This window comes from Anas platyrhynchos, chromosome 12 (genome assembly GCF_047663525.1).
Source record: "Anas platyrhynchos isolate ZD024472 breed Pekin duck chromosome 12, IASCAAS_PekinDuck_T2T, whole genome shotgun sequence".
NCBI lineage: Eukaryota > Metazoa > Chordata > Aves > Anseriformes > Anatidae > Anas > Anas platyrhynchos.
The window spans coordinates 12,867,118-12,879,544 of record NC_092598.1 but is presented as its reverse complement, the minus strand read 5'-3'; the positions used below and the strand labels follow the sequence as shown (position 1 = coordinate 12,879,544).

Here is a 12,427-nt window from a genome sequence, read left to right as displayed (position 1 = left end):
CTGCTGCGAGCTGGAGCGCTGAGCTCTGAGTGTAGGCAGGGCTCGCTTGGGGTCCCGTTGAGCTTCCAGTGCTCTTCCCAGCAGCAATGAAAGAAACCAGGCTGTTTTTTTCAGAGCTGAGGTTTGCTGCAGAGCGCGGGGAAGGCGGGTATTTTAACGTCTGGTATGTTAATGTCGTGCGTTTCAGGAAAAGCTTGCCTCAGCTTCCCAGGCTAGTGCAAACCAGTCTGTTATCTCCCTGGGCTTATCTTTCCAGGAAAAAAGTTTTAATCTTTGATAGATTTGAAGCAAAGTGAATGAGGTTGGAGGCTGCTGGAGGAGCTGAGGCAGCCAAGAGGTGCTTTGGGAAAGCTTTCTCTGGCCTTCCCAAGTCCTCCTGCTTGGCCGGGCAGCAGATACGTCCTGGCCACAACGGGCTAATTGCACTGCTGGCGTACAGAATTTCATGAAGAAGCTGGCCTGGGCTGAAACAGCGATGCCAACTGAGGGTATTCTGGCTGCTTTTGAAATTTGCTTTGTCACCGAGCGATTAGCATGGGTGCAGAAAGTTAAGGGGGAATCGCCTCCTAAGTCCCGATAGCGTTGGCTTAGGGGATGTGCTTCTCTGAAACGGTGCAGTTTGGATGTCATCCTATTTTTTCTGTTGCGAGGACCAGTCCTGCAGTCTGAGGGTACCAAACGGGTGTTTGTTAGTCTCTAAGACAAAGCTTGAAACCCTAATTTTCAAGTTTATGGTTACTCCGGGAGAGATGGTTTGGGTGGTGGCATCCTGACCAAACCGTGACTAATTGCTGTGAGCCTTCAGGTGATTTCTTTGTTTTAATTCTTAACTGCAGAGGTAATTTTTGCCACTTCCTGCTATACAAAGTAAGTGCTTTAGTTAATAATGGCTGTAATTAAGGGCTTGGAAGCCTTTCTGTGCTCCCTTTTTCCCATGACTTGTGTTTGCGCTCCCCGAAGCAGCGATGGTGCAAGTGCCCCATGGTGAAAAAACACCTGCTTTGAGGGGCTCCCGGGCTGCCCCAGCTTTGGGGCTGGTTCTGCCTCACATCCCTGCCGCCCTGAGCTCTCTGTGGTGGCTGGAAAAGGAAAGAAAGCAGAAAGGCAACGAGTCGGGGCTGAAGGGATCAGCAGGAGGCAGGGCGCTGCCAGCAGCTCCCCCTGGAGCGCCACCGTTTGCTCCCAGAGAGTTACTGGGCTGGCAAATCGAGGCAAGCAAGGCTGCCTTTGTCCTTCAGTTGTGTGCAGAAAGGTGGGTTTTTGTCTTAACTCCATGGCCACGTTTTCCTACAGGTGCTTTGTCAGTTTGGGAACCTGGGCTTGAGCACAAGCGTTCCCATTGCGGCTCTGTGGTACTCACATAAAGGCTGCTACTGTGCCATTTGTGTTGTGCAGAGGTGGGACAGGGTTGTCCCTGGTGTTCTTCTCTTTCTGGCCTGTAGATACCATGTGCAGCTTCTAACATCTCCTATCAGCTGTGCCAAATGGGAATCAGTTGATGATATGGTAGTTCCTACAAGCTTATATTGTTCTGCGTGTTAAACGCAGCCGTGACCTGACGCGCCTTTTTTTTTTTCTCCTTTCAGCCAGACAACGAAATCTCTTCAGACTGCAACCACGTAAGTACTCTTTTGTTTTATTCAGCCTTTCACTGCAGCACTCACAGCTCACGTTCCCTGTTTGGCACAGGGCTTGGTCAGGACACCCCTGAGTCGTTGGCCAACAGAGGAAGAGCACATGGTGACTTCTGTAGGCCAGTATAGCCAGCGTGGTCTTACTGGAGGCTGCAGGAAGGAACATCAAGTGCCCCACACACTGTATTTCCGTGTTGGAGGAGGACAGCAGACGTCTTTCCCAATTTATTTCCCAATTTACGCTCGGGGGGTGGTTCCCGTGAGTTGCTGGAAGCAATACGCTGTGCTCCTTCTGGGAGAGATGTGAGCGGTGCTGAATTTAAACTCTCAGCTTCAGCTGTCGAAGCCTTCTGTATTGCTTTCACAGCTGCTAAATTCTTAGACTTGCTTGGGAAATGCCATCAGGGTGTGATATTTAGAGGCAGTTTGAACCACTTGGCTAGTTTTAGAGCAGATTCCCTCGCAGCGCTGTGTTTAACACTGAGCAAACTGTTAGCCAGTTTTCAGACTATCAAGCTGACTCTTCAAATCCCAAGACTACAGGGAAAAAGGGAAAAAAAAAAAAAAGGTCAGAGCTAAGATTGGCATTACATTTCCTTTGGCTTCTCTCCTTGGCCTTCTGTTACAGCACACGGTATCGGGATCCTTGATTTTTTAGCCATGGACACGAACAGACAAACACGTTCATCAGCAGTGGTCTTTGTTTCAGGTGCTTCAGAAGCTGTATTTAGGTTTATTATTGGAAGATAAATGCCAGGAGCAAGAGCCAGCCGTGCTGTACAAGCTGGCGTTTCCAGTTGTTTCTAATTCAACCCTTAGCCCTGTGCTGTCCGACTTCGTGGCAGCTGTAAGTCCGTGTTGCATGGGTGAAGGGCGCATCAGGCTTCTGGTTTTAGGTCTTATTTTGGAGAGAGAGGAAAGTTCAGGGTTAAAATGTGTACCTGGCGCTTAACCCATATGCCAGCAGAAATCCACGGTGAAAAAATGGAAAACCAAGCCGCAGAGACGCAGTCTTGCTTCAGTTTTCTTTGCTTCTCTGCAGCCTTCTGGTCATCTCCTGGGAAAACATTGCCGAGCTCCAAAATCTGGGTTTTCAAGCCACAAGCGTAACCTCTCTTCTGCCTGTGGGATGTTTTCCTTGGGCAATTCTGAAGCAAGATGCCCTCCAGAGCCTGAGGTTGCAAGCGCAGAGTGCCTTTTGATGCTGTCGCCCCTTATTTTTGCCCTTCTGGTCCTGGCTGGGAGGCGCACGCGGCTCTTTGCAGGGGTGGGCTGCCTGCTAGTTCACTTCTCTGTTAAACCTCTATGTTTACAACTCACACCCTCCAAAATAGGCTAGAATCGTGTAATTTTATATATATTTTTTAACTTTTCACAACTTCAGAGCCGTGATGGGAGGTGTGGAAGATGGTGCGTTCCTAGTTCTTTGTGTTTGCACCCTCGTGGCGGCGATGTGAAGCTGCCTGCCCTGTGTCTGTGCATGTTTCTGTCTTTCCTCTGTGTACAACGCTTTTCAAAATAGGAGTTTGACCAAACTATTTAGCATTTTAATTCTTGCCGTGAAGGCAGAGCGTTTAAAATTAATTTTTAAAAACTGTTTAATCTTTATGTTAATTGAAAATGTTTAAATGTAACGAGTTCCTAGAGAAAACCAGATGAGCTAACAGAGCTGCTCTTGGGCAACCTCTCTGCAATTAATTTGCTGAGGTTTTGCTGCCTTTTATTTTTACTTTGTGGTGCCTGAGGAGGAGACCCGGGGTGTGTGTGTGTGTCTGCAGAGTGGAACTTGCCCAAGATTGATTCCTGCGGGATGACCCAATGCATCCAGGCTTCTGCATGAGCTAATCTCTGGCTCCTAGCAGAAGAGTCATCCTCCCTGAGCCGTCTTGCAGAGCAACCTGCAATGTATGAAACAGCTCAACAGGAGAGAACCTCTAGGGCTGCACTGTGTCTGCATCCAAAAAGCTGCCTGGGTGCAGCCCCTGGCAGAGGGAAGCGAATATGGGACCAAATGCATCGTCCCCTTCTTTTTTTTGCTAGGCTTTTTAGCTTTTTCTATATGAAATCTGCTCGTATCGAGGACTTTGTTTCTGGTAAAGCATTTGTGTCAGGCAGATGAGCCACGGCACAGAAAGTGGTGGGCTAAAGATTGCTAAATATGCAGCAGGTGGCAAGCTACAGCTTTCATTGTGTGATCCCTTCTGGTTATGAAAATCTCTTCATTAAATGTATTTCCTTGTAATGAGTCAGCTCATGACCTTATAGGGAGATTTCTAGCACTCTGAATGTGTCCAAGATAAAACTCTTGAGGAAATGAAAGACAGAAGTTGTTGTCAAGGAGACTTTGCACTGATGGCTGTGCTGTGGAAGGACGAAGGTACCAGTGTGGGGTGTTGATGTTTGCTGCTTTTCTGAAGCAAAACAGCAATACCTCATTATCCACGGGGAGCTCTTAAACCTTCTTTTTGTTCATTTTTTTTTTTCCCTCTCTAGCTCCTGTGGAACTACAAGCTGAACCTGACTACAGATCCGAAGTTCGAATCCGTGGCCAGAGAAGTCTGCAAGTCCACTATTGCAGAGGTAAGCCACGAGAGGCACGGCTGCTCTTGTGGCACTAAGATTTTTCTTGCCTCCTTGTGACGGAAAATCAGTGTGTCAGCAGCATTTTGGGTAAGCTCTTGTCTTATATGCCAGATTTCTGGGTGTAATTCATGCAGCCTTCTTGCTGAAAAAGCCTGTGACCTTAGTGGTGCCGGGCAAAGGTACCAAAAAATGGAAGAAATGATGGGCTGATGTCCCTGTTAGCAAGTGCTCAACAGCCGTAGCAGGGTTGCTGTAGCAAGGGTTCTGCTGAACTTTTAGAGCAAGGCTAGTTTTGATTCTGACTGGCTAGCAAAAGGGATAGACAAATTGACGTCAAATCATGAATCAACATATTTTTTTCTTCTAAGCTCAAAGCTAAATACTCCGGGGACTCTCTATTAGGAACTCCCTATTTTTAGAGTGCACGAGGAGCTGGTGCTCTGTCTCCAGCATCAGAACACCTCAGCCCAGCCTCCAAGACCTGATCACGTCTTTCCTTGTGCTCATTTTAGAGCTCCTGTGGCTGTGCTCTCAGCCTCACAGGGGAGCTGATGGGGCAGGAATCATGCCGCCTGGCATGATTTTTAACCTTGCCTTTTTAAAGGTTCAGTTCACCCTAGGTGCTGGCTCCTTTGTGGTTCCCCAGGTCCTCACGCGTTTGATGGAACTGCGTTGGGATCAACTCCGCTGTTCCCTTTCCTTTACAAAATTTTCAGCTGATTTAAGAAGAACATGCATAGATCTGAGAAACTGAGGGTGTCAACAGCAGCATGGCCCCAAAAGTTCAGGAATGAGTGGGGTAGATGAGGGATGTGCCACTGCTGTTTCCTCGTGGCTGACTATGGCCCATTTCTCCTTCTGTTAGCACCAGATGAGTTGTGATAAGAATAGCGTGAGTGATAAAGCATTTAGAATAAGGAAGGGTCAAGGAAAACAGCCAACACAGGAAGGCTAGAGTATTGAACAGTGGAAGGAGAACGGCTTGCGTGGAAGCTTTATGTTGTGTTTGGAGTTTGGTAGCTCCCAAAATCAGGCACTGCCTGTTGGATCCCGCTTTTTGCAGCCACAGGAAAGATTTCTCCCTCCCTGTTTCGTGTCATGAGACTACTGCAGAATTTTTACAACCGAGGCATTCTTGAAAATGCTCTTTTAACAGTCTGTGTAATTACCACTTCTGTACTGTGACAGCCTGGCACTGTAAATGGTGCCCTCTAAATCTGGGATACGGTGTCTAAAAGCAGCGGGAGCAGCACAGAACTTCAACTGTGTGTTAACCAGTGGAGTTCTGCTTAAATTGTGGCGAACGATGGCATGAATTGCAGGTATTTTAACTTCGAGTGCTTTTTATTGAAAGGAAGAAGAAAGGCTGGATAAGTATCAATCTTGTTTGATCTTCTGACGCCTGATTCTGAGGCAGGTGCATAAACCATGCCGCTAATTTATGACGGAATTTCTACAGAAGTTGAACATACAGCGGGCAGTGTACTGTTAACGTACTGCCTAGTAGTATTTGTCTTTAGTTGATGCTACCAGGTAGGTGTTCTCTTGTTGTGTGACTGAGCTTGGAGTCTTAGCATTGCTTCGTATCAAGAACAAAAGACTACCAGAAGAGCAATTCCTAGTAAAAAGTCATTTGGGCATTGATGACGATCCCAACTGGGTACGTTCTGGAAATCCCACCTTAAATTTTATCAGCTAATCATAGATTTGATGCAAATGCCAACTTTTTCCTTAACTGTTGCAATGCTATGAGCTTGGGCCTTAGTTTAAATCCAGAATTACAGCTGGTTGCCTTAGAATTGGTGAGGCAATAACGCAACCGCTTGGCCTGCCATGCAGCTCTGGGGCTGTTTCCAAAGCTGGGCTCTTGGCTCACGACACCCCAGGATTAAATACGAAATGCTCTACCAGTCTACACCTGCCTTCAAATAATCTTTTTTTAAAAATGTAGCATGTTTTAGCTCTTAAAAATGGCCTCATAAAGTGAGGTGGAGGCAGATCTGTTTCATTCATTGCATCAGACCCATCTGAGTCTGTCACAGGATGCCCTGAATTAATTCTTTTTCGAATTAGTGTCTTCCTAGAAATGCGTCTCTATTAATATTTGCAGTGTGAAGATTCCAACGTGGTGTTGGAGAGCTGAGGAAACTGCTCACTGCACCTCTTAGCGCTGCCCCTGCCAGGTATCAGAGCCCAGCTGGGGTTTGGGTTGCTGTCGGAGCTCCTTTGGGACCGACGAGCCCTCCAGCGTCTGCACAGGAGCAAATCCTTGCAATCAAGTCAACGCACGTACCTATTGCTTGACAAATGCTTGTGGCTGGACTTTAGCATCTCACTGCCAAGCGTGCTGTCCTCGTGGCTTCAATTTCCAGCATTCCCTTTAATGGGACGCCAGCACTGGGCCCATATTTCGGTGTGGACATCCCAGGGCTGAGAGGTCTGTAATTTGGGTCTTCTCCTGATCCCAGCCCTCCTTGGGGAGCAGTCGGAGCTGACAAGCAGCCTCCTTCTCCCCCGTCTTTGCAAAGTCCCTGCCAAAACCTCCTGCATCTCTTACTTCTGGAGGTGATGTTCCTGCCTCGCTGCCTGCCTCCCCGAGCAGGGCAGGCTGTGATTTAATTTGGGGACCTGTCTGCTCACATACGCTGCCCTCCGATCCCTGCGCAGCTTTCAGCTTCTGTTAGCGCTGATTTTTTTTATTTTTATTTTTTCAGACCGCTCTGTAAAATGGTTTACTGCCAACAGTCGGTTCCTGCGAGCCTGATAAAAACGAAATTGAGAATTTTCCTGTACAGTAATATTTTCAGCTTGCAGCGAGTTATAAACAGTTCGATAAATATTGTGTTGGCTTTTGAATCATTCTCACTTCTAGCCAAACTGCTATATTGTGTGAGGTCAGCTGGTTAATGGGGGTCCAAGCGTGATTTAGTGATGCTGTAATATGCTCCGATTTCTAAATAAAGGTTCTCAAACTATAATTTCTCCTACAAATGCACATGATTGCAGGGGTTCAATGTGATTATTATGAAAGATGATTATTGAGCAAGAGGGCTTATAATCCTCAAGGTCACTGCGTTTTCTTTCTCCAGATACTGGCACAAATGAGGCATTTTTCACTTCTGAGGAATTTTCAAGTGTTCTGACTTGCTGAAAATGGACCCAAAGCCGAGAGAGTTTCTTTGCCAGCAGGTTTTGAAACTCTGGATGCGTGTTTCTTTGAGGATACTTCTAAAAAAACAAAAACAAAACAAAACAAAAAAGGTTAAAATCAGTAGCTGCAGCCCCACTGTACTGATATTTTTATTTTCTTTTAACAGATCAAGGAGTGTGCAGACGAACCCGTTGGTAAAGGCTTCCTGGTGTCGTGTTTGGTGGATCACAGAGGCAACATCACCGAGTACCAGTGCCATCAGTACATCACTAAAATGACAGCCATTATCTTCAGCGATTATCGGCTGATCTGTGGCTTCATGGACGACTGCAAGGCTGACATCAATCTCCTGAAATGTGGCAGCATTCGACCCGGAGAAAAGGTATCCAGAGAACATGGAGATTGTCGATGGGGTTGTAAAAGCGATTCGCTTAAGGAAAATGATGTGGATTCTGCACCCGTATTATTGTCTTACTTGCAACTGAGAAAATCCGTGGCGTATTTAATCCATCTGCAAAGGATGTCCTGATTCTGCAGAGTTCCTTTTTAATAAATAAGCATTTATTGCTCTGAGGAGCTGCTGTTCCTAGAGACGACTTTCATTTGTCTTCCCTTCACCTGCTGCACCCCAGGTGAGGCGGTAGGCAGCTGGCTTTTGGATTGCTCTCTGTCAGGCCTGACTCGATATGATGAAACCGGGCACTAGGTTTAAGCACGCCTATTGCTAGACTCATTGCACAGTCTTGTCGATGCTGTTGCAGGAAAGTTATCGAGGTAACGCACCCTGTGCTAACCCGTAAGATGTGCAGTGACAGAGGGGTTCAAGAGCTTCTATTTGTTCGCTTTTTCTTTTCCCTGTCCACCCCAAAAGAAGAGTTTGAAGGGCACTTACACCTAGCATCACGGATCAGTAGCACTGATCTAATACTGTGCTGGTTTTCCTAAATAAATCAGGGCCAAATGAGACTTGAGTGGAAGTTGATGCAGAGAACAGTTTGTGGTTATTAGATGTGGGTTTATTTTCATTGCCCTGCCTTTCCTTCCCTACTTCAGTAAGGCAAATGCAGGCAGCAGTTATGTGGTGCTGCATAAACGAGGGCCTTTCTTGATGGTAAGTTTTATTTTTAGGGATAAAGTTAAAATTAGCCTTTCAACTTTTTACAGTGCTCTCTAAATTATAGTTCTTCCGTTTTTAGGAATTAGGCTGTTAAATCGGCTGTTAATGAGGAGGTGAAAAAATGTAATAATTATGCTTTTGTTTAAAAAAAAAAAACAACACAACTCAACTGGATGCTAAGCTATCTTGTCATAGTGAGTCTTTCTTGTTTGAGATGTTTGTTGCTCTAAGCAGCTTTGCATCCATGGGGTGTTAAATTGAGGTCCTGCTGTATGTTCCAAAGACCCATCTGAGCAGCACAAAGCACAGGAATACTTGTTTTCAGCACAGTCCTCGTTTTCAGGAATAAAAGCAGCTGTAGAAGTGGGAGGAATTTGCAGGCACCGCGGATTCAGACTGCAGGAGGCTTTCTCCGTAAAGTAGCATCTGCCTTTTCCTCTCATGAGTCCTTTCAGCCCCTGTGAGAAGGTGCTTCTGACAGTCCCTGGGGGTTGGAAGAGTTTCTGGGAGTCCTGGCTGCCAGGTCTGCCTGCTACCTGTGGCGTCACCGAGTTGAAATGAGTTAAAACCAAAATAGTTGTGCTAGTATGGAAGGGACCTAGGTGATGACGGGGACCTCAGCGTGGATTTCATGGAGGTGAGCCGTGTCTTGTGGTGGACGTGGAGCCCGTGCTGGCAGGTTTGTTAACACGGGGGTTACTTCTGCAGCCCGTGTCCCTTTTCTGGTCCGTGCCTGCCACTCGGGGCAGCAGCAGGCATGGATGGCAAAGTGAGTCCATGACCGGCTCTTTGTGGGGGCTGGCGCAGTTTGAGCACATTCCTCGCTTTTTTGGTGCCCAACCCAGGATATTTTGCCGCGGTTCGGGAAAGCGTGGCAGCCTGTCGGATGATTTCCTTTGTTGTGCTGTCATCATCGGCACTTAGAGCAATTGGAGTGTTTTGTACTGCTATGGGAACAGCTATAAATGGCTGTGAAAGCGTTTCTTTTGTTGGTGTTCTGTGCTGTCCCATTTCTGCTGTGGAGAAATCGCATCTCATTTACTCCCATCAGATGCTGGTTGGGGTTTTGTTTCCGTGCTGCAGCTTCTGAGAGTTGCCTGGAGAGAAATAGTCGTTAGCCTTTTGTGTGACTGAACATAGCTGCGAATTTAATAAATGGGATCTGGACACCTGAGGAGAAAGATGAGGGAAGAGATGCGTCTCGTTTTTATGGAGATAAGCGCTGCCAGACCGCTAACTGCACCCACATCAGGCTGCCCATGGGCTGCAGCATTACCTGTGACAGCTTCATCATCGTAGCTGGGGTAAACGGGCTGCTTGAACTGTAAAAGACTCCTTGATAGGTATTCTTGCAGCTGTTCTGCTAGCTAACCATCTTCCTTTTCTATCCTTTAGTTTAGCTTTTTGTTTCCTAATTGAGTTCTGTTCCTGCTGCTTTTGTTGTTTGTGATGTAGTGCTTGCTGTGCTTTCTCCTCCACGTTTTCTTGTTGGCTTTCTGTTCTCTAAGAGCCGAGAAGTGCAGCCTGGAAGTCTCAGTCTGATGGTAGAATTCATTTTGCAGGACGTAGAAGAAAGGTTGTACAAGTGTCACTTGAAAGCATTAAGTTTCGTAGCGTGCCTGGATTGTGTTTTTGTTTTTTTTTCCCCAGTTCCTGGAGAAATGTTTAGGAGCAGATTGGGTCACCTTTCCAGTTGGCTGTTGTGCTTTATGTTGAGTGTGGTCTCCTGGCATTTAAAGCCTGCTTTGTCTTTGTGTGATAGGAATCTCATTTGAAATTGAAATCAGGAATTGTAACTGAGCTCTTCTTCTCGAGCTGCCTGTCAGAACGAGCTCGCTGCTTTCCCACTCCCAGTAATTCAGGGGCTTGGAGCAAATTAATGGCAGCGTGTAGCTGCCCTGGTGCTAATTCGGGTTTCACCAGGATGTCCAGGCTGGAGCTGATTATTTCCCGTAATGAAGGGGACAGAAGTGTACATCTGTTGTAGCAGTTTGCCAGGTAATCATATTTTTCAGATTGCTGAAATAGACCCACACAGAGACCAGTGTGGATGCTCTCGCGCTGTCCCTGCTTCCACAGGAGTACTGGACAATCACTGAAGTCCAATAATTTCAGTCTAATTCACACGGAATGCTACTAGGACACTGCTGTCAGCTGAAGTGCCACGAGGCACCTCATCACGATCAATCCCTGCCATCCTGGCACCCAAACCAGCCCCACGGGGGAGCTTTGACAGATCTGCTGGGCTCAGAGGCTGCTGGTTTCCCAGGGCTGCCCCGGGCTGTTCGGAGCACGGTGCTGTGCAGATAAGGCAGGTTGTGTTTTCCCTCCTGCGTGCTGCTTGTTGTACTCTTATCTGCTCGCTTTCCGAGGTCATCTCTGCAAGTGTGCAGCTGGAACTGCTGAGCTCAACGGGTGCCAGGTCCCAGGAAGAATGAAGTCTGTGCGGGGGAGCTTCCGAAAATGAGAAAAAATAAACAGGGATTGCAAAGCCTCAACTATTTTTGTGGGGAGGGACTCGGGATAGAAAAAGAGTAGCAAGAAACGAGGTGTTTAAAATTCTGTCTTTCCCCCAAGACATATGCCCAGAGGTTGAATTTTGGCCAGAAGCATTAAAGTCTCTCAAAGCATTGTGCTGAAGTGAGGTTTGCTCTGGCACGTTTAGAACTCGGTTCCATTTTTCTGCGGCTTCAAGTGCCATAGGACAATATTGAGAAGTTGTTCGTACCCTTTGTGGTCTAAATATATCGTTTCATAAAATGACGCGGAGTTTCGAGACACCCCATCCTAGATAATTATCTTGTATGTTTAACGGATCTCTGCAACTTTGGGGTGAAATTCTTTAAGAATGATAGCGATGAGGCAACAGCTCCAAGAAATGTGCAAGTTTTTTTTAGATTTGATCTCTTGTATTTCGATACTGTGCTGGAGAAGTGAAGCCTAGACTGTCAGTCTCTGCAGCAATTCTGGGGAGTCCTGAGTTGGGGAAAAAGCTCAGAGGTCTTCAGCTGTAAGGTGGAGGGTTTTTGGCGACAGGGTGTCGGAGAGAGGAACAGCTTTCTGGGGGCACAGTCTTTAATTACAGGCTAATATTTGCTGTATTTAAGACTTGAAAAGGTGGGAAAAGTTAGAATGCACTTCAGTAAGGCAACAAGTGTACACCTGAGTGGGATTTTTGTATGCCTTTTTGATCCATGGCACAGATGCAATAAGCTGGTGGCCTTTCACCTTGCCAGGAGCTCGTGTTCTGCGCTTAGTGATGCTCGGCTGGGCTGGGCATTTAAGCATTTACCTTAATTAAGCTTTGAAAACTCAGGTTGCTCCTTTCACCCTGTAGTAATTGAGCTGACATTTCTCCAAATCACATCCTCCGAGCCCTGCCCGTGTTCCTCCCTCGGCCAGCAGCGCGGTGCCTTCACGTGACGAAGTATCCAGGACCTGCACGAGGTGACTTACCTTGGGGCTGCCTCTCGAAGGAGCACGGTGGCCGAAATTCAGCACAGGTGCTGACCTGTACGTGGGTCTGACTTCACTCTGGTGTGTTTGAAACCTGCTCTCGTACAGGGCAGCAGCACGGGGTAGCCAGCACTGCGAGCTGATGTACCCAGACGTAAAAATGGTTTGCAAAGCGGTGTGGTGAATTTGTTACAACACGCTGTGTCCTTGGAACGCAGCAGTAAACACCCAGTGTCCTGCATCCATAAATCAGTGTCTTCTTGCTGGTTAAAACGGGTTTCATTTCACGTGTAGCATGACCGTGGGCCACGCTGAAAGAAACCTGGCAACTTCTGCCCCTCCAGAGGAGCGTTTGCTCTTGCCAGCTCCTGTCCGTAATCACTGCTTCAGGCTGACCATGAGGATTTGGGGAACGGAGTTTGTGTTTGGCGTGGTTACGGGTAAATGGCAAGTTCAAGGCATGCGGTGAACGTGCTCCTCTAACTG

The 12,427-nt window shown here is 47.1% G+C and overlaps 1 protein-coding gene across 1 annotated transcript in view; it reads left to right on the top strand.

Annotated features, from left to right (window-relative positions):
- The window catches only part of GLG1 (golgi glycoprotein 1), a 64,842-nt gene that overhangs the window by 20,159 nt on the left and 32,256 nt on the right, over positions 1-12,427 (top strand). The window contains exons 2-4 of the mRNA XM_072044039.1: positions 1,587-1,619; positions 4,128-4,214; positions 7,535-7,750. Of these exons, the coding sequence (XP_071900140.1) occupies positions 1,587-1,619; positions 4,128-4,214; positions 7,535-7,750 (336 nt within the window). The remainder of the gene's footprint in view (positions 1-1,586; positions 1,620-4,127; positions 4,215-7,534; positions 7,751-12,427) is intronic.